This window comes from Conger conger, chromosome 17 (genome assembly GCF_963514075.1).
Source record: "Conger conger chromosome 17, fConCon1.1, whole genome shotgun sequence".
NCBI classification, from domain to species: Eukaryota; Metazoa; Chordata; class Actinopteri; order Anguilliformes; family Congridae; genus Conger; species Conger conger.
This window is the reverse complement of record NC_083776.1, coordinates 20,242,499-20,270,053: the sequence shown is the minus strand read 5'-3', so window position 1 is coordinate 20,270,053 and position 27,555 is coordinate 20,242,499. Positions and strand designations below refer to the sequence as shown.

Genomic DNA, 27,555 nt, shown 5'->3' with positions numbered 1-27,555 from the left:
TTACTTTACCCGCATCGTTCCATTAGCACACATTCAGTCAGACTTCATCAGCCAACCGACCACTGAAGTTACCCAAGTAAGGTCACATCGCGCTTGTTTCGATTTCTGGGTTGTTCTTACTGTGAGATGTAAAATGTGCTATAAAGAGCACCTGGAGCAGAATCATCAGTCCATCTGCACTGCACATTCACATCAAATTGGAAATGAAAGGCCTGTTGGAAGTCTGGCCAGGGAGGCCATTTTAATCTGCTCTTTCTTTCCGCAGCCAATAAGCGCAAATGCTACGCCTTTAATAAGACTTATTCATGCCTGTGTGTGAACTCGTTTCTCCCACCTCCTGCAGCCTCCGGGGAGTGCACCTCCCTCCTGCTCCTCTGGGCATACACTCAGGGTAGAGCTCCCTTAAAGCCAGGTGAACCCACGCCAAACCTTGTTCTTCACATCTGTGTCTCGTCAGGAAATAACACAAGACACTGTCTGAAGACCGGCCAGTTTAACTTGATTTCAAATTCTGAGAGATAAAATGCATTTACATTTTTACAGTTGACATTTGTGCAGTAGTAATGAGACCAATGTTGACAATGTAGATGTAGGCCAAAACTTTCAACAGGTAGTATTCTTTAAAATTGTATGTCACTGGAAAAAATCTTTTTACGAATCACCACCATACACTATACGCAGAGTGACTGACAAGGCAGATGACATTTACCTCATTGTCAATTGTTGGTCTGTTGCCAGTCGGCTGTAGGCCAATTGCCAGTTTTGTCCTTGAGTTTTCTCCAATGTAATCATTTTTTTTAATTACAAGAGACATGTTGGGAATACAAGTAACATAGCTGGTGAAATATTTACTTGGCTGTATGAAAGGAAATACAAGGTGCTGAATCTGAAATACTTTTATTCCCTTAATGATTTTTTTTTCTCCAAATTAGTAAAAAAGAACAACTATTGCTATGGGGTCATTAGACGGGTTGTTCTTAATTACACAAGCAAATCCCTCTAGTGCAACACCAGTAATCAAGTGGATGATGTCTGAAATCAGATGTTAGATACAAACAAGAGCTCATTTTTACACGTCTGCATCACTATAGATTAAGACCCTTAATACCTTTCAGTTACCGAATTTTGCCCTTGAATAGATTCTCTAGGAACCTTAAATAATATATTAATTATTACACCAACTTCCTATGTCTGACTTATATTATCTTAATTTCGAGCTAGAATTAGACGGTTACATTAACGTTTGTGGATGAGTGTGGCACTTGAGTTTTCTTGGCTTGCTGTCAGGAGGACGGTGGTTTTCCAGGCAGTGTCTGTGAGCGGCCCTGCCCTGGGAGTTTCCCAGGGGGCTCAGGGGGTCAGGCGTTTGGGGTCACGGGGGAACATGGATGTCTGGCGCACGTTGTGGAGCCCCAGGTACAGCATGGTCACTCTCTCCAGTCCTGGAAGAAAGGGCTCCGTCATTAGCTCTCCTCAGACATAACTCTACACCGGTCCAGCTTTAAGCACCAACGCTCCACAGTCAGACTGGATCTGTCTTCAACATTCTGTGTGCAGGACGGTGAAGAATGCAGACCCAAGACTACTAGATTAAGGATCATCAACTCTGGCCCTCAAATCCAAATCCAGTCCTGGTCTTAATTTCTCCAATTAGAGCGACTGATTGGCCAGACTGTCTTCACACCTGACTCCCAAGTAAAGAGAGGGTGGAAAACCAGCAGTTCTCAGCCTTCCAGCACTGCAAGTTGCTGATGCATGCCATACACTCAGTAATAAGAAAGACACACACTTCTTTAATTGACTGCATTTTATTACGGTTACTGAAAACTCAGAATAACCTAATGAAGGCACAAAAAGTTAGTTGGTTAATAATAGCTATCTAAAAATAAATGCACATTTTAATGTAATGTGTGTGACTTTTCTTTAATTACATGCATTACCCGTAAGGCATTCAAGAGGGAATTCAAAATAAATGAATATTCTCAAAATTGAAAATTAGGGGAAAATAATTAGGGTGATTTTATCATTCAGGCTATTTTGCATGATGAGTTCCCCTGTTCCCTTACTACCCTTGTTGTTTGTTTGTTTCTGGTTAATAATTTGAGCGACTGGGAGAAAGGCCTTACCGATGCCCCCGCCGCCGTGGGGCGGGGCCCCGTATCGGAAGGAGTCGATGTAACCCTTGATCTTCTCCAGGTCTGACAGAAACACAGAGGTTACAGGAGTTAACTCTTCAAAACGTCCTCACAATCTCCACATTCTCTTATCCTTTCACCAAGTATTATGCATTTCTAGAAGTAAAGGCCCGTCTACACCGAGAACGAGAACTACAAATATGTTTTTTTTTAAATCGTTCAAACAAGTGGACGGCAAGTGTCCACACCACGACTATAACAATGACGGTGACAAACAATATCGTTGGGATCACTTGAGTCATTGTTTTCCAGCTGCTCAAACGATAAAACTGAGACAGCCAATCAAAATCCATCCAAATTCACGGGCAGTCACATGCAAAATTAAATTGGATGTTGTTATCGTCTGTCTTGTCTATTGCAACTGGGACCATGTTGGAAATAAGTGTTTACACTTTATCATGTTATCCCTTGGATTGTTGTCTTTTTTATCCACAAATAATCAATCAATCAAAATAGCAGATGACTTAGCTGAGAGGCTATTTCCACAACGTTATCGTTCATCAGTGTGGATGCTCACATCGTTATCATTATAGTTATCACTCTTGGTGTGGACGGGGCTTAACCGTATCTATTAGAGCAGTTAGCTGCGGTCCGTAGTTACCGATGTTGTGGTACACAGCCCTCTCGGTGAGCAGCTGGGCGTCGTGGACTCTCTGAGCTCCGGACAGGATCTCCTCCCCTCTCATGAACATGTCGTAGGAGTTGGAGTACCTCTGAAACGGGACGGAAGCGAGCGGTGATGTCAGGGGTCGTGACCTCAGTCATGTGACCCGAGGCAGGCGGCGCGTGGTGACACTTACGGGGTTGATTGGGTCAGGCATGGTGTAGAACGGCCTCACTGCCAGAGGATACTTGTCCAGCACGTAGAAGTCTGTGTCGTACTGAGAGGAGAGAGCAGTAGAGTTATTTCAGGGACTAATTATCATTACATTTAATCATCTGTGCGTGCATAAAGCATTTATTTTTATTCTTGCCATCTGCCATATGCTTCACAAGAGCCAGAATATTAGAAAAGATCTAAGCAACGGTTACCTTTTCTTTGACGAGACGACCCAGAAGCTTCTCGTTGGGTGTGCTACATTAAAATAAAAATTAAGATCATTTCAGAACATACTAACTGCACATTTAAATGTAGTTTTATTCATTTTTATATAACCTTTATTTAACCAAAAATAAAGATTTAAATCTCTTGCAAGGGGGCCCAGACATAAAACATAAAGGTTACCCTAAAATACAGATGATGGGCAGATCTGTATTGTTGGGTAACTGGGTTCTGTCACTGGGTTATGAATCACACATTTAAAGTTGGCAATTGAAATGAATTTGTCACGTTTAAGAATTTGTTTTGCAGATCGTTCCAACTGTAAGGTGCAAATGATCTGAAACTCAGCTTTCCAAAGTCAGTCAAGGGATGAGGGACAAGGGATGGCATTACTAAAGCAGATGTGATAAAAGTAGATAAGACAATTTCTAGTTAGCACGCATCTGAGGTAAGAAAAACATAGACCAATAATTGTTTTATACATGAATATAGACATGAGCATTTATATAAGACAGTGAGGGTTAATGCTATTGCACCTGTAATGAAGCATAAAGCACTGTGGTGAACTTTATCTAATGAATGTCAATTAGTTGAGTAAACACGCATATATAGTGTGTCTCCGTAGTCTAAAACAGGTATAAAAAAGTAGTAATGAGCCACCTCTTGATCTTACAACTAAAACGAGATTTATTCCTAAAATAGGAGTCTAACTTTATTAATTACTTTATCTATATGCAATTACAAACTAAGAGGATCATCAAGCCAGAGCCCAAGATGTTTTTTTATTTATGTATACTCATTTACACAGTTTACACTATTCTACATACAAACCATTTACCCAACCATGGATCTGAACGTGCAACCCCTCAGTCACAAGTATAGCACCTTATGCATTAGCACAGTGGCCCAAAAGGTGGAGATGGTGGAGTGAGTGAGGGCGTCAGTGTGTGTACTGGGAGAAGGTGCCTCTAGGCTGGTTAACTCTAGTTCCTGAGTTAATTAAACTATAACCACCCCAGTATGGTCAAAGTACAGTAATACCAGGCAAGGCTGGGTGCCTGTAATGGAAGATGAGCCCTTGGTGAGCTTGAAAGAGGGGTGTTTGTTGGGGCACGTTTAGCAGAAGCTTCAGTTATTGTGCTTTCATGAGAACAGTGTTGGAGGTGATGCAAAAAAGGAGAGCCCCAACGCACTTTAAGCCGGTTACCTAAACAAGGACTATAAGGTGCTCAACAGCCAGGACAACACAGTAATAAGGACTTACAACTTCATAGGGACTAGCCTGGAATAATGACGGGCGGAGCATGGGGAGCTCAGAGCAAAGCACTGTTTAATGAAACGGGCGAAAGGCTGGCGCTTCAACGTCTACAACGTCTTCAGAGTCAGGAGTGCAAAATCACAAATCATGATGTCCACACGTCAGCTCCAGGTGCAAGGCTAAAGATGAGCAGCGCTACATAATCAGCCTGTGCATGTGACCGTCGGGTGTGAGCAGGCAGCTTGGTGTGCGCTGGACACTTTCTGACCTGAGGTCGTCCTCGTCGCCCATCTCCACCCCGGCCGCGCGCAGCATGGCCACGCCCTCTGTGTACTCCAGCCTCAGGGTGGGCTCCAGGAACTTAAAGGGCTCGCTGGGGAACTGCTTATTCACCGTCTGGATCTCCGTCTGGAACCTGCCACCGGGAGACGCAAAAACACTCAGGCTCCCGGAACACAATACAGTCAGGGTCATTCACACACGTCCATCTGCAGGGCTGCTCTTCATATTGTACCCTGTTCAGCGCTGCGTGAGGGGAACAGTCCTGTACGGTCTTGTGATTGACAGACTTGAAAGACTCTGTCACAGTCAAAGTCGTGGAATAACAGGAAATGGCTAGTCATACTGTTTTTGGAAATAATATTTTTCCCCCTTGACAAACACAAAATTTCTGTGAATAATTCTTTTTAAATTTGCATTTAACAAACAAATATTCACTGAATCCAGAACAGTCATTGATTTTTCTTGCTGGCAAATATACAGTGATCCTTTTCCACCAGAAGATGGCAGTAGAACAATGTACAATACACAACCTGAATGTGACGGGTTCAGCTTGTCAGCGGGGTTACCTGTCTCTGAGCCCCTTAAAGATCTGGACCATGGTGTCGGTGATGGACTCGATCACTTCGTGGTAATGGTAGTTGAACGCCATCTCGATATCCAGACCCACAAACTCCGTCAGGTGCCGGTGCGTGTTGGAGTCCTCCGCTCTGAACACTGAGAGGGAGGGAACAAGTTTTTCTAAATGTTATAACCAGGCACACCTCAGGTTCCAGCAACGATAATTTCATGTAAAATCTATTTAACGCTCCCATTTTTTGGGCTGCAGATAAAGTAACATTATGGCAATATGTTGCACAGTAATTTCTGTTACTTCAGATTGCCGGAAGCCGACAGTATGATCTCATCTCTCTCCCCTCCCCCCTTCTTATCACTTTAATGGTAAGCTGATAATAATTCCACACAGCCGAACACGAATTCAATAACAATAACTTTAAAACATTATTTTCAGAATGCCACCTTAATGTTCAAATAAAATATTGTGTGGTAATTGACAACAATTATGAGTCATGTAAAGAAAGTAGGGAAAAATTATAAAGCATGTGAAATGGTATAAAAACCTTAATGGACGGAGATGTGATGAATGTTTGATTAAGCATAAAATAAAGAGGCATGGCGAATTTGAACCGGTCATAAACAGGCACTGAGAGACAGTGGTTCTGTGATGACTTCATGAAAAGCAGGCTCTGTCGAGTTGTATTACAGAAAAGGCTCAAAACCAGACCATTCGTTTACCGTTTCACTCCTCTTCTGCAGTTGAAGGGATTTTCCAATTGCAAATTTGAGGGACTTTTTGGTGAATGTTTGTCTGTTTCTAACAACCACAAGTGCCTAGCCAAGGGTTTAATGTTTGTTTGTTTCTCATAGCTGTGGGAGATTTGGGGGAGGTTATTCTTGCCATGTATACTTCTGCAGTGAGCTGGAACAAGGCTCTGAGATCCAGCCACAGGCAGACACGGATGCATGGGGGCCGCTGTTCAGACAGGGGACAGCTGGCTGGGTGGGCCTTACCTGGACCCACGCAGAACACTTTGTCGAAATCTGCGCAGATGCACATCTGCTTGTACAGCTGGGGAGACTGGGCCAGGTAGGCGCTGGTTTTGAAGTAGGAGACGGTGAAGACATTCGCCCCCCCTTCGCTGGCCGCTAAGGACGAGAAGCAGTCAGTTATTAATACAACCAGGGAAGATGACAACAAGCACATATTTCTGCTGCAGCAGGAACTCTGGGGGTTTACATTGACAGCCATTTTGTCTCAGACATTGTTCAACAGGCTTTTTAGGGGCTTTTGTTTTTACAACTCCCTGTAGACTAGTGGCTACGGTGTTTAACTGGGACCCGGAAGGTTGGTGGTTCAAGCCGCGGCGTTGCCGCAATAAGATCAGGGCAGCTGAGCAAGGCCCTTAACCCCACATTGCTCCAGGAGGGGATTATCCCCTGCTTAGTCTAATCTACTGTAAATCGCTTTGGATGAAAGCATCAGCTAAATAATACATTATCATTATAACTTGGTAAACCCAGGTGACCATCCACAGAAAATATGATGATCAAAGCTGACAGATGGGCCTTATTGTGTGGCTCTGTCATGTAAATAAATGTTGATTATGGACAAAAAGTGAACACTGAAAATAAGTTGCCTCACCAGAAATGATTTTAGGGGTCTGTATTTCCACAAAGCCCTTGTTGGTGAGAGTGTCTCTGAACAGCTGACAGACTCCGGACTGCAGGCGAAAGACGGCCTGGCTGGTTGTTGTCTGAGGAAGGGTAAGCAAAGCAAACGCCCATAACGTTACAGCACATATTACACAACTCACCAGAGGACTACAGGCAAAAATACCGTCCGACACACTAATTACCACCGCAGTCTAGACCTGTCAGAGTCCTCCAGGCTGAGAAACGTGAATTTCAAAAGATTTAGTAAGGTGCTTATTCTCAACTTTTATGTCTTCACAGGATTTCAAGTAAGTCGTCATAATGATACTAATCTGAAAATTGACGTATTGCACGAATGCATTTGTCACACAACGATAATGTCTTTACTCAAACGCTAACATAGATCAAAGATTTATTTATTTTTATCAAATAGTTCCAGGGAGATAAGACATAGCCAGTGATCAAACATTTCAGCAGTGATCAAAGACCTATTTTTTTCTTATCCAAATCTGCTTTTGACAGTTATTATTTTTTGTGCTCATTAAATTCAAAGCGTCTTGATGAATAACAAATGCTTTATTATTGTGGCACCACAAACAAGAGCGTAAGCCTTTCAATTATAATGGCAAAAACGCTTTTGTTTGAAGAATTGATTTTTCGGAACGGTGTTTAAGAACAAAACGCATTTGCAAATGGGAAATCCCTGTAAACAGCGCTTGCGACTGAGAAAAGGACACCGCGGAGTGGCACACTGAAGTTTTCCGAAGGTAATTTCTGCGAAATGTCAAGCCCTTCAGACTCGCGATGGCAGATGCTCTTTCTCTCACACAGCTCTCATCTTCAGTGTGTGGGCGTGCTTTTAAGACAAAAAAAACATTTTTTTCAAACTTTTTTAAAAATCTCGCATGACATTCTGATGAAGGAAAGAAGGAAACTAAATCTCTATTTTCATCAATCTGCGGATTATTTGTATCGATTATGTTGCAGTTTTGTTATCCTGCATGCGGGCAGAAGTAACTATTCTGTCTATATAACACAGTGCCCGCGCTGCCAATCCACAGACATATCTTTCAGTCAGCAGCGTGTCTAGGGCTACACGTTGTAAGGAAAATATAACGTTATTGAATATTGCGATGACCATATGACTTGCGATAAACTAATATTGAAGTATGCAAAGTTGTAATGTCTTTCTGTTTTAGGTACACTGCTAAAATAGACCCGAGACAATGAACAGCTTCTGCCCACTGAATAAAAGAAAAACATTTGAATGCATTATTTGCCTCAAATTACACATTAGCAATCAATTTAACAGAACATTGAAATAAATACTACTCAGTTCAAGCTGTCTTTTGCAATGTGTTTATCACGCATGTTCATATCTCGATGACGATAAATGTACGATATATCGTGCAGCCCTAGTATCAACATCTGCGGCAGTTTTAAACCCCGGCTTCGTGGTAAATGAGCTTTTGCAACGGACTGCATCGAAAATCAATAAAACCTCCAGACCATTTGAGTACCGCCATACTGCCATCTGACTTACCCCTACCCAAGTCACAGCACCGATATATGACATGTTGAGGGAAGAAAAGGGCCGTAACTCAGCCTGCGGTCAGTCAGGCGTTCTGGATCTTTCTGCCGGAACACAATGAAAATGTCATCCTGCTTTAGTATCGCATTTCCCGTGTCGCAAGATAAAGACGGTAGACGGCCGTTTCGGTAATTGCGCCGTGAAACTGCGCTGTGTTGACAGGGGCCGCGTGCGTGTGAGAACCTGTCTGGCGGTTTAATGCTTATGTAACAGGTGAGAAATTGGCTGAGTCCGAGGTGGGATTTGAACCCCGGCCTCTCACTTGTCCAAATATTTGTTGAACGAACGCGTTACCAGTCAGCTAAAGACGAATTCGCCCCTAGCCAAGGGCAACAACGTTCTTTTGAATTTGAGGGTTACCGTCATCGGGGAGTGTTGTCGCGATAACCTGCTACCAGCCTTCGCTTTAACTGCACTTCACCATGCTTACTAGTGAACTAGCTGAGCTAACCATGCTACACACTCATACTCAGCTGAGCTAACCATGCTACACTTAAATACGCCGGTACAGAGCGTGCCTGTGGCGCTCGGTCAGCTGAGGAATCCTCTGCCCCCTCACAGGCGGGGAAGACCGGGCCGGGGGACGTTCGGCTTTCCTGCTGCAGCGTCTCTGACTCGCCCACCTGCGACGCCCCGCTCAAATGCCCCCTCCCGCTCCAGGGAGGACCAGCGCAGTAACCTGTGGAGCCAGGTGGAGGAGCGGGAGCTGCGTGTTCACATCCAGGGCCGGGACACTGCTGTGTTAACAGCCGAGGGATTGCGCTAAAAACATTGGGCTCAATAATTGGACGTAAAAAACAAACTAGTTCCTGGATCTCTGGTGCAGCCCGTAGCGGGCAGAGCACACTTACCCTGAGATCGATCACGCGGTTGTCCAGCCTGGTGTCTTGATTGACAGTGGCTCTTCCCTCCTGTGGGAGTTGAAACATGATGTTATATTTAACATTCAGCGAAAAGCGCACCTTAGTTGTGACTGCATACCGCATCTTCTGTGCATTAACAACTGTACCTGAAAATCACAGCTTTCATACCCAAGTGCTCACATTCTGACTGAATGGCTTAACAGGACAGGAAATAACTTAATAGAAATCTAGAGATGTTTTAAGGCCCTAGGAAAGAGGGACTGAATATACTTCATTTTATTGTATATACTTTTCTATTGTAAAAAAAATAAATAAAAATACTGAAACTCAGTATTGGAGTGAAGTGAGAAATGCCAGTAGGCTTCATGCAAGCACACTCACAACACACATACACATACACGCACGCACACACACAGGTGCAATAACTGAAAAACAGGGCAATTCCCCACTGAAAACACCTGGTCCATGCTTGCAGCTGAGAAGGGCTAACATCTCAGTGACAAACATCCCCAAGAGGAGGCAGGGAGAATTTCTATCTGTGGCGATCTTTGATAGAATGTTAACAGCATCACGGTCACGGTATTCGTTATACATGTCCTATTTGTGACACTACTGTAGTGCAGTCTAACAGATGTGGTTTTAGGAAGTGACAGTAACTCCACTGTTGTAGACATCTCATAGTTGTATTACAAAAAACTGATTCTTCCGGCCTTAAAAAAAAAGTGTTTCACATGACTTTAGAAGCACCTGCGGTTATGATTGTTCAAGAACTTAAAGCTATATTGGGAACATAAAAGGGAACAAGGGCATCTGGGATGTGTGGGGGGGGGGGGCACAGGGGGATGGCTAGCAGGGACAGCCGGGCCGATGTCCTGACTCACTGGTTCCCCAGTGTCCTGGCTAAATTCCCAACCTGGCTGTTTCAACCTGTCAAATATTGTTCTCTCCCTCTTCACCTCAGTTGGTGTGCGGTGAGCTCTCCCTCTCCCTCTCCCTCTCCCTCTCCCTCTCCCTCTCTCTTCACCTCAGTTGGTGTGCGGTGAGTGCTCTGGCGTAAAATGGCAGCCGTGCATCACCCAGGTGGCAATTTCCCCTCATCACTGTAAAGCGCTTACAGTGGGTAGAAAAGCGCTGTATAAATGCAGTGATCTGAATGCAGGTCAGTGTGACTCTGGCATAGCTCTGGCCGGTTGTGCCGGCTATGAAGCGGTGCGGTCGTTGTGTGGTTATAGTGAAACGTGTGCGGTCGTGGCGAAACGTGTGCGGTCATGGTTAAAGTGTGAAACGTCAGCAGTCCGTACCTCGTCTCCCTCCCCTTCCGGGCGGACGGCGTCCTCAAGCTGCAGGGGCAGGCGAGGCTCGGCCTGGCTGACCACAAAAATCTGAGAGAGAGAAACACAGGTCCCAACTGAGAACAGAAACAACCGCCAGTGTCTGTACTGCACTCGCTGTATGCAAGCTTTCTCACAGAGTGTGTTCACTGGACCATTTCACTTAAAGGAACAGCATTAAACAAATACAATCCTCTATTTAATCCTTTCAGTCCCAAAGGGTTTTGGCTTTGGGGGAGAAAGTTGAGAATTTAGTAGGGGTTTTAATAGGAGCCCAAAACAATAGTATAGCAGACATTTTGGTTGGTTGAAAAGGCAAGGTATAAGTGCTGTATGGCACTTTTGGGATTTTACAGCAATTACGCTTGAGTGCCATATGGCACTCTTGGGACTGGGTTAAGGCAAATTATCATTCAAATAACATTCACAGCTGTGCCATTGCCACATTCTCTGGCTCGTTTAATTTTCATACTAAAATCATTTATACTGAATGATTTTTATACATTTGAATTGTAATGAACACGTCTCTGGTTACAAATGGTCTTTCCCCACCCTTTCAATGTGCAGCTCCACGTCCTGCTGGGAACAGCTCTCTATCTTCTGCTCCACCTTCCTCACCACGCCCTCCACATCCACGATGCTTTCCTTGGGGATGCTGGGAAAATGACAAAGCCACCAGGTGAGATGACAAACCTACAGACAGAAAGACCACAAATCCTGCAGGGATGAATGCGTACGGGCCATTCTGCCGACCTAGGCTCCAACTATTCAAATAAACCTGAACGTTTTTGAGTTTTACCGTTTCTAAATTACCATCTATCTAAAAAACTTGAGTTGCTTTCATTGAAGAATGTGGCTAAATGTAGGTGTGGTGGGATTGCAGATCTTAAAATTTCACCTGCCTGGGCCTACACCAAATCTCTTTGAATAACTGTAATTCTCCCAATCTGTGAGACCATCTTTTAAAATAACTTCCATCTCTAAGCTTTGCAAGCCTTGATTTAACGGCACTGAGTTCCACGTTTCAGTTTTGCCACACTGCTGACATTTTTTAGATTGTCCATAAGATATGCTGCTGTTGAATACAGAGGCGGTTCTATTGATCAGCAACAGTATGGCTTTCTGATCTTTGAACCACGTCATAAAATGACCACGCACTTCATTGGTCATTGATCTTATCTGCTGGAAAAGTTCACTCACTGCAGGGTATTGGTTAACAGCCGTTTCTCATCCTGCGGTTCTTATAGGAACACACTGTGTTCTCTGCCCTCTCTGTGCTCATGTAGATCAACAGATTGCGATCATGAAGGCAAACCATACAATTTGCACAATTCTTGATGTCCTTGATATATATATATATAGGTTATAAAATGTGAATTTGGCAAGGCTGCTTGCAAAATTGCTCTCTCCAACAGTGCTTCTTATCCATGCTTTCCAGCTAGCTCCAGATAATGATGTTCTCCTGGAACCATGGGTGACCAGGAAGCAGCTTCTGGATTGCAGTCTGGGATGCAGGCTCAGGTAAGCCTGTCTCAAACACTCCTGCGTGTCAAGTGCAGCAGGTGCAGTGTGGAGTATGACGGCTAACTTTGAAGGAGTCTGGAGTGGGCCTTTCAGCTGCTCTTTCACAGTACTGTGAGTGCACTGGGGAGAGGCTTAATAGAGCTCTAAAAACCATAGTCATGTCCGGATGAGACAAGCACATACACACCCACAGACTTGAAAACCTGTCGTCCTGCAGCTACTACTACTACTACTACTACTACTACTAATAATAATAATAATAATAGCACTTTGCTACACAATGAAATCTCAAAGTGCCTAAACTGACAGCAAAGAGCTGAACACACATTGGTGTATGTACATGCATCAGCACACACACGAGCAGAAACATGTGAGTTTGTAATTGTGTGTATGCACAAGCACAGGGTTACCCCATTTTTTGAGTAGCCTGTGAGAAAAGTCGCCAGCTAGACATTATTCAGATGACATAATTTATACTAAATTAATTAGCAAACCTTAAATATACCGAATATGTTGTATATTGGGGTTATTTCAGTTGTCATGTTTTCATACATTTTAATTCAAATGTTATGCATCAATACAAACATCTAGTGATTACTAATTCTAAAAGTAGCCGGCCATGTCTGTAGGCATTGAGTCGACGGCCAGCGTTTGGGGAACTTGTTTGCGGAAATGTTTACTAGAGTGAATTTGTTAGGACTTTAAGGCTTGTGAGAGTAAACACTAGTGTGTAGGAAAGTGCTTGTGTTTGTGACTCACAAATACTTTCACATACAATATAAACACTTGCACACATAAACATACACACGGAAGCAGCTCTTCACTCTTACTGTATTAACGCTGACAGATATAGGAGGGGATTTCCTTTTTTAGCGGATAGCCACCTCTCAGCATTTCTGAACAATGTAGACCAGAGCATGTTGGCATAAGAGATAAAGAGCTCTAATATTCTTGGTAAAATTAAACATGCTCATTTACTTGATCAAGAATGCTGAATTTTAGAAGAGCAGGAAAGATTAAGCTCCGGCTAAATAATTCTACCAAATGACCAACACTGGAAAATGGATGTCAAAATGCAGATCACGTAATGAACACAGATACGGGCCAGTAGATCTTCCTGGCTTCCTCTGCCAGCCAGAAAAATGTGTGTTAAAACGTATATACTGAGCTCTCTACACCATTGGTCTCCAACCCTGGTCCTGGAGAGCTACAGGGTCTGCTAGTTTTCATTGTTACTCTGCACTTAACTGTCATCAACTGCTCTAATTGATTAGTTAACTCACGTTACCTGGGTCTCAACAGGGTGCTGATTTTAAGGTGAAAACAAAAACCAGCAGACCCCTCCAGGACCAGGGTTGGAGATCATTGCTCTACACCCTACCAGGCTTTCTTCTCACGCTCTAAGCAGCTCTCCACAGGAAAGTACCTGGATTATTTTTTTTTTCTTAGCTTGCAACTGCAAAACAACTTTTCCAGCACATTCAGCAGATGACAGCAGTTGTTGCCACAGTGCGGGACTGCTGACATTATTCAAAGAGCAATACTGCCAGTTTCAACATCTGCTTATTGGTTATCTGATCCTGAGAGTGGTGAATCCATCCACATGCATAACCCATGGTTCTCTGATTTCTGTGAAGCTCACCAAAAATAAAACTATAGCACAGCGCTCTCAGGCTGAGTAGAATGCTTGGTCAGTTTCGCTGCTCATTGCTAGCAGAACTGAAATCCACCACATCTCCATTTTATATCAGCTCTGTGGGCACGTTTAGCAGCAGCCTGTGTACAATCGACCCAACTGACCCTTTAAACCACAGGATATTCTGCAAGCCTCCAATAAAAAGGGACAAGTTCAGACCAGAGCTTATTAAAAACAGGTTGTATCATATTACTGCATGAAGCGTTGAGCAGTAATCATTCGGTGTTTGTTCTCCTATAACTGGCCCCCGTAGAGTTTTTTATGGACAGTTGGCAGTACACTGCTACTTACTTCTGGTGTAACAAAAGTGCAGCTGTAACCAAAGGAAATATGTAACCAAGCCATCAAGTATCTCCCATAATTCACTTCACTCTTAGTTTAACCCCTTCAGTCCCAAGAGTGCCATATGACTGAATACTATACTACTGTTTTGAGCCCTGAGTAAATTCTCTCAACCGAAGCCAAAAGCTCTTGGGATTTGAGTGGAGCCAAAGCTAACGGAAAGGGCTAAGAGCTTCTTGTAATATGGAATCGGTGCCTACAACATAGAATTACGCTGCCAACACTTTGAAGAGCGTTTCAGAGGAAGGGCAGCTCGAGGCAGCCAGACGTTCGCGATGGTGTGTGCGTCTCCTGACCTCTACTTGACAGAGGACGGCTTCCTCAAACCAGCTAGGCCACACAAAGTCACGCAGGGGAAAAACCGAACACCCGAGAGCGTGTCTGAGCCGGCCGGAGCGATCACGCGAACAGCACCGTGCATGAACGAGACAAATTACTGCTGCCCGTGTCACATGACCTTTTGCTGTCAGCCATTATCTCCACACACAACTTGAGTCAAAAGAGATGAAGGGTACAATGGCCTACACAGGGGGTATGATTCTCTGCTCTGGAGCAAAGCTGACTATTATTAGACAATGTGTACAGCGCAGTCCATAAGTACTTGGACAGTGTACAATTTCTGTTCTTTCGGCTCAGTGGGTTTCGAATGAAACTGAATTTGAGGTTAAAGTGCAGACTGTCAGCTCTTTGCATTTGCATTCATGTCGGGTGAAAGGGAATTACAGCCCTCCCATTTTAGGGTGGCAAAAACATTGAGATGCAACAACTGGAGACAGGTTCCGCTTACTGGTTCCAGGGATTCCTATGGGAGCTGCTCAATGGCGCATGAAACCACTTCACAGGGGTTGCCATGTCTGCTTTTTTGGCACCACTGCATGTGCCCTGGGGCTATTTTGGCACTAGCATGCACACTGGGCACCAAAGTGTGAAGGGATGAATAGGAATGAAAACAAAATGGAAAAAAAAAACAGTCATGCTCAAAAAATAAAATCAGTCCCTGGAGGGTAATTAGTGAAGAGATTTTATGATTTAAAAGTACTGTCCAAAATACGTAAATTAGCTTTTTAGCACCAGAGGCTTAAATAAACTACTGTACCTTTGGTAACGACCGGAGTTTGCAAGCTTCTGAGGGAATGTCAATCACTGGTCCATTGGACCAAAAGTAATGGGACAGCTGGCCGCTCAGCCGTTTGTCACTGCATCAGTAGTTGGCTGCAGTACAGGCCTGGCAGAGCATCACTAGGGAATATATCCAGTCTCCGGTGATGTCTATGGGTCGCAGACTTCAGAGGTTGTCGAATGCAAAGGATTTGCACGCAAGTACTAAATATGATGACTTTATTTCGTGTAAATCCTTCATTTTCCAATATTAATAAATGCCATATTTCATACCTATTCAGAACGTCATATTATATTGATACAATGTGTGTGCATTCAGTAATTTCTTCTCTATATGTCCGGTATGACAATCCTACCAAGTATTCAATATGATGTGATGATGCATGCACAGGAACTTGCATGCTGAATGCAAAAGACCGTGTCTAAAATCCAAAAAGCGTCTTTAAAATTATGGTTGATATGTTGCTCAATATTATCAAGTCAGACAACATTGTTGGTTATGTCTGGGCAGTCTTCCTTTTCCAAAATATGCGACTGCTTCTTTATCTTCTCTGAAAAATAAGAACTCAATGTCCTCCCACTAATAGCTTTGTTTTGAACAGAGCTCTGTTATTTGGAGTGCGAAAACGAACTTTTGTGATCACCTGTCACCACAGATGTCAAATTAAAGTTGACAGTCAGCACCATAAGCTCATTTTCATTGTTTCACTTCAAAACTCAATGTCTTGGACCGGAACCAAAACAACAAAACACTGTGTGACTGTTTCAATACAGGCCACACTTTATATGTACATTCAACACAACTGCTGTATTTTGGCCAAACATTTAATGAGGATAAAGTTTACCCGACAATACAGCGGCCTATTACAGAAATGCCCCCGGTGTATTAGGTGCTTGTGTGGGAGTGTAATGTTCGGTTTTTGATGTACAGACCCCCGAGTTAATCCGACCGCTCAGTAATGACATGTGAATGAGCTCCTAAGCACTGCTCTGTCCGAGACACATCTGCTATTTATTTTCTTAACAGGAACAGCCCCTTACCGAGGGTGCCGTGTCCCCCGCTGGTGAAAACGGCGCTTTTGTCCTGCAGAATGAGAAACAACGGGGTGTGTATGAATGTGTGAAAATGGACCCGCTCGTGAGGACTCGTCTTTTCCCACCATTGTTCGGCGGGGCCGGCAGGAAGTGCGCTCTCTTACTCACTTGGCGGCGAACTTGACCATCTGCTTGCTCGCACGGTCGCCGACGGCAACCAGGCCCTGCACGTTGAACTGCTGCTGACGCAGGACCAGAAAGCACTGCTTTCCTGAAACAACAACGGAGAGACACCTGTCACGGCTGCTGCTAAGAGTCATCACACATACACACACACACATACAATGGCACAAACACACACATATATACACACACATTGGCACAAACACACACAATGGCACAGACGCATGCACAGACAGGCACTTTTCAAAATTAGCGCACCCACGGGTCAGTGTGAGGCACGGCAGCTGAGTTGACCCTGTTCTTTCCCTCTGGGCCCAATGGCTCAGGCCCTTCTCAGGCTTCCGGCAAGTTCTGTCAAAGCTTTGGGGGTGACCGTGCATCCGTGACCGCAAATCTGCGACCACACAGCCGCGACTCGGTCAGCATGTAAATCAGGTCGCTCCGCGGTTCTCATGGACATCCGCGACCGCACAGCTGAGCGACTGAATGCAGCCGCAGGAAGCCACCTCTCGACATGGAAGTTGTCTTGGGAAGGAAGCCATTGTGACAGGGTCGCGGTTGGACGGTTTATTCATTAGCATATTTTTAGCCCTGGAAAAACAAGTGCGGTGTACGTGCCGCTCGTGTAGCTTCGGGGGTAGGCCCCGTTCTCTGAATGGGCCAATTATGAGATTAAAACTGACAGCCTTCAACTGCCGTCTAATACGAGCCTGCAGGTCCAGCTTTGGTTTGGCCAATGAGGTGCTGGGCTGGGTGATATTTCTTAAATGCGGTAGAAAGGTGATGACAGTGACAGACTTTCAGTCAGTAATTTCATGAGCGAGGTAGCGCTACCATGAACCGCTAAAGGCTGAGGGTTTGACAACCCATAACGGTAACTCGCAACACATGACAGGTAAATGGGGGGCCTTGTCTCAACACAGGTAAGACAGCAGGGCTTAACATCGGCAGGTCTGTCGCCACCATGTTGCGCAATCCTCAATGCCCCTACAGGTTACAATTGCACTTATATATAATTATTTTAGTATTCGGACTTGGAACTGTACTTTCCTCTAGGGACGTCAACTCACTTGTCCATGGTTCTGATTTGCACTTTATTGTACGTCGCTCTGGATAAGACTGTAATGTAATGTAATGTAATGTAATGAAATGAAATGTAAGGGATTTGGGATGGGTGTGTCTGGGTGTTTCCCAGTGTAGCAGACAGGGCAGCCCCAGGACAGCTGGCTGTGCGGAGAGGACGCAGTACATACAGTAGAGGAGGCTATCGAGACTCACCTTTAGCCCTGCTGGTGTGAACTCTGGCTCGCACCCAGATCAGCTGCTCTGCCTTTTGAGGAGTCAGTTCCTGGACACGCACCAACACCCTGTCTGTCTCGAAGAGAGGAAGCGCTGGGTTTCCAAACGGCACATCAACGAGTTCATCTGCAGACTCATCCCGTCGACTCACACAGAGAAACACACACTCCCAGCAGCCATTACCCCCCTTCTGTGAAGAGGCCTTTTCCCGGCCCTGCTGTTTGGGCTGGCATTACCTTCAGCTGAGCTTTTAATTAGCTAATGGTGAGGAAACTGCTAAGTGAATCCGGGTCTGTGCTTGGCATCACTTCATGGCCTTTTCTTTATAATAACATGTAATTTGGAGGGTGTTTGTGCCAACAGAAAGGCATTCAGCTTGGCAATAATATTAAGTGGTTGTTTGAAAGTTATCTTTTAGGGCACGTAAAACTGAAAAGCCATCGAACACAATGGTGTAAAATGTGTACGCGGCCTAATTCCACTTTCTCCCGTGGAGGCGATTATGTTACCTACTGATAAAAGCAGCACTTTACTATCGGTGTTAGTTTCAGCATCAGACTGGGAAATCTCATTCACCCCACAGGGCCGGAGTCTCCCATTTAGCCCATGTTGTTATTTGTGCCTGAGAAGGCGGCCATTTTATGCTGTGGCACTGGAGCAGAATTAGCAGGCAGGCCAGTTGTCATTGTAGGAGGCTGCCAAGATAATTTTCATTCAGGCCATTGCAAACAATTATCCGTGTCTCACTACAGGAGTTTTTAAACAAGAAATGTGAGAGAAATTGTGTTTGAGAGCATCATCTTGAAGTCCTCATGTTGCAAAGATATAATCGATGTTCTTACACCATCAGTCATTACATGGATGGTAACACATTTTCGGATTTCTCAGAAATACATCTGATTCAAGAACCGTGTAAGAGCAGAACTGACCAAGATTATCTTGGGACTGGACCATTGGTGGAATGCCATACCGGTCCTGGGCAAAATCCTGCATGAATGGAAAAGTATGTTAAGTTGACCATAGCACCATAGTTGTTGGAAGACATTTTAATTCAGTAAAAGAAACAGGTTTTGGTTACTGTAACAAAGCTATTTAGTCAGATATGAATGCATCAGTGGTTGCATGTAGGGCTCATTTAAATACAAAAACAGGCTAATCTAGATTCATTTCCTAATCCAGCAGCAAACCCGGTAACACAACTGTAATTAACACAAGTGTTGGCATTCTGCTAAACCTGAGACACCAGCTCAGGGCCAATTATTAACACAACGCTCCCTCCCCTATCAGAGATAAGACTGATGGATGCACAACCGCAGTGTGACTGGGGCAGGGGGATGGGTCTACATAAACCAGCAGGCATGAGAAGAATAATGATCAGAAAACCAGGAAATGGGGGGAAAAAGGGTAAAATGTCAAAGGTCAACGGTGTGCGTGTGTGCGTGTGCGCGTGCACATGTGTGCTCGTGGAAGCACGATGGAGGTCCCTTACCTCCTCATCCACACCATGCTGTTCTGCTGCCTGGAAGAGAACAGCTCCGTGAGACAACTGAATCAGTCACAAGCTTTAATAAGCAGAGGACAGTTCTTATGTTCTAAAGGGGAAATCTCCTCTAGTAACAACCATTACTAGTGTACATGGCTTAATGCTGCAACCACTGCTTCATTTCACTGCTACCTTCCATAAACAATGCTACTATTGGGAGTTTCACAAAAACACCCTGCTCCCACAGAGTGGCAGTGCTCCTGCAAACTAAACCAGTCAGGCAACATTCAACACCAACAGAACTGGCATTCTGCGGTAAAAGATGCCATTTTCTGCCCACTCTGAAACTCACCATGTTCATTTTATATAATATTGCATACATGCCTAACTGGAGCGTGAAAGTCTAAGCCTTTCAAAAAAAATACAAAATAAACTCATGGGGGAAAAAAATGGTTGAATTTACCAAACACTCCATATCAACTGCGTGTAGTGTGTTGACTGAAAAATAAATGAAATGTTTCCTCGGTTTTAGTTTGACACAGCAGTACCAGGTGCCTTATAGTTCTCTAATGTATGTTACTTTTAAAATGCAGAGATCTGTTCAGAATCAGGACATAAAACAACAGTGCCCAACCTCTGCCTGCCCACCAATGCAAAAAGAATACATTAATGAGTTAATTTTCCTATTTCGTAAAAATAAATAAGTGCATATAATTTCAATTAACTAAAACATACAAGTGATTGTGTCACTTTTAATTAAAACTTGGGCTTAACAACCATCAGTCTTTAGTATGCATAGCATAATCAAGTAAGATACAAACTGAAGTCGATATAATTTGACTTATCTCAGTCAAAAACTACTTTAACGGTACCAGAAGGGAGGTGGCGACAGGAGAGTTTGCATAACCCGGTAAAAAAAATTAAGATGAGCAGTGCAACTGACGCAATTTAAAATGTGAATGTGCTCATTTGAATGCACTCAACAAACCGTAATGCTCTCAATTTCACAGCGGAGTGAACATAGAAAATCATTCACATGGGGTGGGGGGATGTGGGACTGGGTACTGGGCGTCGTAGGGTCCTTGCTCGCACCACGCGCAGAAGTATTAACCGACTGCAAGTATCCTACAGTGTACTTACAATTTGGCACTTCGCCAGGCCGTCATTTATAAACTGCCATGAACATGTAAACGAGGGAGTCGAATAATCCGGCAGGTCTCTTGTGCGGGAGTTGTAATTTAATTTCGAGACGCACGATACAGAGGTTTCATATCTCCTTTAATTTGCATGGGCAAATTCGCTACCGTATTTTGTGAATGAATGAGTTGGTAATATAGTGTAATCCTGTAGGGAAAGGGTCTCGTGCATACCGCCAGAGACTGTATTTTAGCGCTGTGCTGCGCATTCATATTTGCCTTTTTCTTGACCTTTCCTACAATTTAGGAGTTAACCAAACTGTGCTGTTGCTACAACTTCATTATGCAGCAGATGCCATTTAAGCAGTGGCAGTTTCATTGCCCTGCCCATTATTAATGTTTCCAAAAAAACTGGGGCATGAAGTTACTAAATGGATCATATGGTCTGTGCTGACACTAATTTCTGAAACAAAACAGGATCATAATCTGTGATAGTGCTGCTCATTGTTGGCTGGGTAGTGATTTACTTTGATTCTTTCCCCTGGAAAATGATTTAATACATCTGAAATGCCTGAATATATAGAAATGCAGAAAACAAGAAAAAATAACTATCAAGAAGGGTTGAACCAACCATCATTTCATTATGAATATTTTACTTTGATATGATGGATAACTAGTGAAAATATTTGCCAAGCCTGTATGTAACCCTGACATTTTATATCCAAGATGCAGTATAAAATGACTTCAAGGGAAGTCAAATGATATAGTGGCCTTTTTTGTTTCACCAATTATCCATCAGTTTATGTTGCTCATTTTCAGCAAAAGCGGGCCTTTGTTTTGGACGACAAAAACAGAGCAACAAGCACAGGAATCCTGAAACAATGTACATCCTTTATCTGTAAACATGAAGTGTTTCCCTCCCATCGGTGCCAACGTCACGTTAGCAGCTGCACGAGGCGGGAGCGGGGCTCAAACTGACCAGCTTGGCCTGCTTCTCGGCCTTCTTGGCCGCTTTCTCCGCCTCCTTCTGCTGTTTCTTCAGCGCTTTCTTCGACTGGGCCTGCTGGTCCTCCTCCGCCGCAGCCCTGAAACAGGAAGCCGCCCCAAACAAAAAGGCTTATCCAAGTAAACTTCCAGGTCTATTTCTCACACTTCCTGAAGGAAGTTTTTAACCTGTGGGAAAATTAATTCTGTCCCTCACCCAGCCATCGCAGGCTTTTTAAGTTGGCTTTACCTTTAATCCTATTGTTTTCACGAGATTCACACAAACAAAGAGTGTTGGGAGTTCTAGGGACTGACACTCTAAAGTGTCCAGCCATGTCAGAGATCAGATTAAAGGCCAAACAGATGTTAAAAACAACACAAAATGAGTATTTGTATACTCCCCTAGTGTTTGCAGGTTGTACTTGTTTAGTATCATCTACAAAAGGATGTGCTCATATCAACACAGTGTTTGTGTTTCTACTTTCAACACAATTTGTGTCAAAAGTTATTACTTTTGTGTTAGAAAGGGAGTCTTTAACACGGATTGTGTCGAAAGTCACATATCTAGTTAAGGGCAACACATTGGGCTGCATGGTGTTAAAGTAGTAACTTTTGAGACATGTTGTGTTGAAAGTAGAAAAACAAACACACAACCTGCAATCACACTAGGAGAGTATACAAATACTCTTTTTATAAAGCTAATAGGATTAAAATCAATTGAGAAATCAATCCCTGATTATTTAATAAAATTCATTTACATATCCTGTTCACATCCTTAAGGCTGGGATTCTGTTTATTTGAAAAGCAACAGGCTGTTGGTTGCTTTTAAACAGGGCTTCTTGTTGTTGCTACCTGCTTAATATCTCTTATGTTGTCATCTACATCATAACATGACATAAGACCCAGGACTCTATTGTACATCTAAGCTGAAGACACATGCCTTACATTCCAGAGCCTGCTTCAACAGGGCCTTTGGAAACATGCGCATCAGTGTTCAGATCTCAGAAATAAAATCACAGATGCATTCAAGATTGCCTTTTTTAAATGACTTCAGGTGCTTACAAACCTCCATAAGTGGTGAGTGCTACCACACAAGGGTCAGCTGTAGCCTTTCTCTGGCCACATACCCAGTGAAGAAAATGAAAGCAGACTTCAGACTGTACCATTTTAAGTAATTGTACATGTAACCTGCCGAAAGTTGCGACAGCAGTTGCTGTCTCAGAGTTATAGTGCTTGTCATGCTGTGACTGACTGGGAAGCATTGTGGAGAGCAAAGGCCATTCGCTTAATAGCACAACTGCTGAAGCTGTCACAGGATGTCATGGCCCTTGAGCGACTAATGGCCCAGGCCTCCTTCTAAACGAAGTCTGGGGTAAAGTAAAATGAAAAGCCCACGAACACAGATCCAGAGCTTACAGGCATGTGGGGGGGCAAAAGCAACAGACTAACAATGTTTGGGCGCTTTCACGCCGAAAGGTTTGTTTTCTTAATAGAGCCCAATGCGGGAACAATACGTCGTTTTGTTTTTCAATCGGTCCGGTTTGCTTTCACAAAGGCAGAAAAATCGAATGGTCCAGATTAGAACTGCAAGTGTCATTTGATTATTGAGCAGACAGTTGCGGGTAACAATTAATGTAATGAAGGGTAAATAATTGAATGCACGGTCATGTATACTGTACATAGCATAACTGAAAAGTTCAATATATTAAATGTTGCTGGCCTTTCATAAAGAATAAATATTTCTTATTGCAAGTATTACATGCATCTAAAACAGCTGTGCTGCACTTGTTTCACCAAAACAGGAAGTATATAAGTTGTTTTTAACCAATATTGCAATGTTACTGGTATGCTTCCTGCAATTAGTTCAAATGGTGTTCTCACCAGAAATTAACCACTCCAGTAAGGATTGATCAGTTACCGGTTTCACCATATATCTCGGTAAAATACACTGTACCGGGAAAAACCTGGATATTGAAAATAAGTTAAATATTTTAATAAAATCTCAAAGTGGTGCATGTTAGAAAGGAAATAATTGCCCGACAGGGTGGTGCTATGGCCCTACATGAAGCGGAGGGCACTTACCACCCCAAAGGAGTGATAGCCTAAAGGTCCTAATCATGGAGATACTGAGGCAAAAAAATGTAATCCTGAAATGGATGTTTTTCTGCCACAGGTAAAATAACTCTCAAATCTGTGTATTTTGGTATGAAGTAAAAACGGACATTGGCACTTCGTACCCTTAATAACCATACCTCAAGCAATTTCCATGTACATTTTTATGTTCCTTATAATGGTTCAGTCATACTAAGAACATGTTTGTCTTCCATCCCACAAAGTTTGGTGAGACTAGGAATAATACTTTTCAAGATATTAACTTAGCTAATGCCCAAACATGGCATGGTGTTTTTGAGAGTGTAAAAATATATATATATATCAAGGAACAAAAAATATGAAAACATTGGAATTTAACAGAAATATTTTACAGGCCTTAGTTTTCGGACCCAAACATTATATCGACAAAACTTTTAACAAAATCTGAGATGGTGCTGTAACCACTTTCCTGGATCCTGTCTGATTTGACACGGAATGGCCCAGGTAAATATAACCTGTAGGCTGGTATAAACTCACTTTGCGTGTTGTGCGCTTTTTTCAGTTGATGGAATTCAGCAGTATATATTGCTGTAAATGTTGGAAGCTGGTAAGATGTCCTAAGATGTCTCCGAAGAACCGGTTTCTCAAACAATGGCTTGGCTCAAAAAAAAGAGTTCCAGAACGAACTTGTAGGCTATGCCATACTGGGACTTCTAGATTTTTCTCATATGTAGTGTACTGATTGCAGTACCTTTTGGTCCCATTTAAATAGTTTCTGCCCATCTTAACGGGGATGATTTTGGTCAGGATAATAGTGGCAAGAAATGTGCATACTGTCCCATCCCTCCTCCAGAGTTCGAGGCAGTCCAGGGAGTGGTTGTTTCGTCAGCATCAGGGATCGATTAAGGTGAAACGATCAGAACCAAGTGGAAAATGCTTCCGTGCTTGATTCAAATGGACTAAACAAGACTGTTGTGAAAGCAGCCTCAGTTGCTACAGCATGTGAAATGTCAGCTTTGCATTTCTATTTGGTTTTGGATGCTTATGCACCCTTTGACTTTGTTTTCCTTTAAAGTCTGATACTAAAGTGTCAATAACTATTTGGGGCCTGTTGAGTGTCACATAATCTTTAAGTATGCTAGAGCCAGCACTGAAGACAGCTGGTGCCAGCAGCATGCATTTGGTGTGATCATAAAGCCTACACACAGTACATTTGTCACAAAATGTCAAAGCAGGACTAAAGCAGATAATGCATTAAATATGCATTAAATATTTGACCCCTCCACTTCTTAGTAACACGGGACAAAGCAAGTGATGAATTTAATTTTAAGTAAATCAACTTTGCACATAGCATCATCTTCATCAGAAAGCAAAAAAAATAATTAACATGTGTTCCATGTTTCCTACACTACAATGTGCGTTTAAATAACAATTCTCAGATGAACAAATACATACAAATACAACATATAGTTGTGCCCTTTATAACGAGGTGAATGCTAAAACCTTTTAACAAAGCACCAGCCTGTAAAGCTATAGCAACAGCACTGTGATAAAACTAAAAGTAAACCAAATCCAAAGTTAGCATGCTAATTTCTACCGATGACATAAATCAGATGAGGCAACAGATGAGGGTAATGTCACCGCAACGCAGCTAACGTTAAATCGGTTCACCAGCAAAACAAATGTAGCTAGCCACGTAAGTTACCTAACGTTAGCGAATCTTCCGTGATTCATTGATAGCTAGCTAGCAAACTTACGATGATGCAATAATGTGCAAGAAATAGTCGCTATCTAGCTAGCTAACTTTTATAACGAGACATTTGAAAGGTACTCCAAAGCAAATCTTACCCTTTGATTTCTTCATTAGTCATAGCTATAAAATATTCGCTTTAGCGATTACACTGTACAAATATCAAATGTAGCTATGACTAAATTTCTGAATTCTCCACGAATAACTTCTCCCCACTACTTCACCACTCTCTTGCTGCAGGAGCATGAGGGAAAGAAAGAAGGTAGAAGGAATTATTTCTTTGGTACACAACGGAACAACTTCCTGTATATTCCTGCAGAAACCGATACTTAGAGACTACGTTCCTATGTAGTTGAACATACTGTACTACAAACTGCGGGGAAAAGGAAAAGGGTACGTCAGCTGTGCTTTCGGGAACAAAAGCCTTGCCTAAATGATATTTAATTATATTAAATTGAAACTGCTAGTCTTGATTATTGTGATTACAGTTAAACAAGAATGATCTTTGAGGCGGCACGGATGGTACAGTGGGTAGCACTGCAGCCTCACAGCAAGGAGGTCCTGGGTACGAATCCCTGTCGGTCGGGGCCTCTCTGTGCGGAGTTTGCAAGTTCTCCCCGTATCTGCGTGGGTTTCCTCCCACAGTCCAAAGACATGCATGTTAGGCTGATTGGAGAGTCTAAATTGCCTGTAGGTGTGTAGGTGTGTGAGTGTGTAGGTGTGTGAGTGTGTGAGTGTGTGAGGGTGAGTGAATTGTGTGTGTGCCCTGCGATGGACTGGCGACCTGTCCAGGGTGTATTCCTGCCTTTCGCCCAATGTATGCTGGGATAGACTCCAGCCCCCTGCGACCCTGATCAGGATAAGCTGGTTCAGATAATGGATGGATGGATAAATATTTTGTACAGTGTGACTTCTGGCTGTAAACGCAAAGAAAAAAAGTAGAGTGAAATTTTTCAGGATTTCTAACCATCAGGATTTTAATTTAAACTTTTAGGCTAGCACAAAATGATGTAGGCATTGGATATCATGCATTAGAAATATATATTGAAGGTAATAACTATGGCTGGACCCAGACGGTGAGGTCGTATAGGGTAAGTCCCAAGAGTGAAATGGCTGACTTCAGTCAAATGCCCATGATTTACAGACCAAAATGGCTACAGTCTTGCAAGTTTTTGCAAGTCTCAAGAGATCGAGATGCACCGTGTGGTCTGAAAAAAACTTAGTGGGTTTCATGAGCAACTCCCTTGTAACGCAACTGAGACACAATACTGTGAAGATAATTTAAGTTTTTTTTTTCACATTGCCATGAAAAAGTATTTGCTTCCTATCCAAAATTTTTACAGGTTTTATTACATTTATACATATTTATACACAAAAATATTATTATTATAGAATATTGATATTTATTTTAAGGGAAATTTTTATCAAACACCCATATTCAGTTTTCACCATTTTAAGAAGGTGCATCTGCACAGAGAAGTGGTTGCCAATGATGTGCTTGCTATCCATGGTTACCAGACATTTGCTTTCTGAAACCTTTGTTTCGTGGCCAAAAATTAGCCAAAACTGTCACAACCAAAGCAAATGTTACTGTGTTAATAGGACCATTTTGGTTGGTGACACTTGTCCACCAATTCTTATTAAATACTGAGATAATTAAAGCACATGTCTTTTTAAGATTTAAAAATTAATCTATTCAAACATATTATTTCCATTTGTAGTGAAATAATTGTGTAAATAGAGAGAGCAGCAAGATCTCTCCTGTTTGTGCGTCAACACGTTGACAACATTGGATGGAACCGATTCTTCTTGCCTCAAATGGAGCACAAGAATTTGGTCCAGTCTGTTCAATGTTGTTACTTTAATTAACCCCAATGGTACCCAAAGTAATGTTCATGCTATTCCAAAAATATTTAATGCAGTTAAACTAAATAACAACTTTCAGCTACGTTCACAAAACAGTGTCCTGCTGACAGTACCAAAGACTCAGTTTGACAAAAAAGCCTTCCAGTTTGTCTGCCCCTTTGGCCTGGAATGAGCTTCAAAGAAAAATGAAACTGAAGGAGCTTATGATGTAATTATGTGTGTCTGTAATCTTGTGCTGTTTTTCCTGGCCAGGTCTCTCTTGGAAAAGAGATTT

General features: G+C 42.9%; 1 protein-coding gene across 1 annotated transcript; it reads right to left on the bottom strand.

The window, feature by feature from the left end:
* Positions 1–881: 881 nt before the first annotated feature.
* On the bottom strand, positions 882–25,675 carry dars1 (aspartyl-tRNA synthetase 1). Its single transcript, XM_061226087.1, has 18 exons — positions 25,514–25,675; positions 21,570–21,675; positions 19,461–19,490; positions 18,901–18,958; positions 17,951–18,043; positions 16,658–16,760; positions 11,326–11,428; positions 10,744–10,824; positions 9,431–9,490; positions 6,978–7,089; positions 6,347–6,481; positions 5,344–5,491; positions 4,764–4,910; positions 3,228–3,270; positions 2,996–3,076; positions 2,797–2,908; positions 2,127–2,198; positions 882–1,442 (listed from the first exon to the last, which is right to left on the bottom strand). Exons 1-18 carry the CDS (start codon positions 25,534–25,536, stop codon positions 1,351–1,353), a joined length of 1,599 nt encoding a protein of 532 aa, XP_061082071.1. The 5' UTR covers positions 25,537–25,675; the 3' UTR covers positions 882–1,350.
* Positions 25,676–27,555: the final 1,880 nt, after the last annotated feature.

Excerpts from the sequence above, each read along its gene's own strand:
- dars1 (XM_061226087.1), bottom strand. The coding sequence starts at position 25,536 with ATGACTAATGAAGAAATCAAAGG. Across the intron at positions 5,492-6,346 it reads AGTGTTCTGCGTGGGTCCAG|TGTTCAGAGCGGAGGACTCC; the intron begins GTAAGGCCCACC and ends CCTCCCTCTCAG. Across the intron at positions 2,199-2,796 it reads GGCTGTGTACCACAACATCG|ACCTGGAGAAGATCAAGGGT; the intron begins GTAACTACGGAC and ends TGTTTCTGTCAG.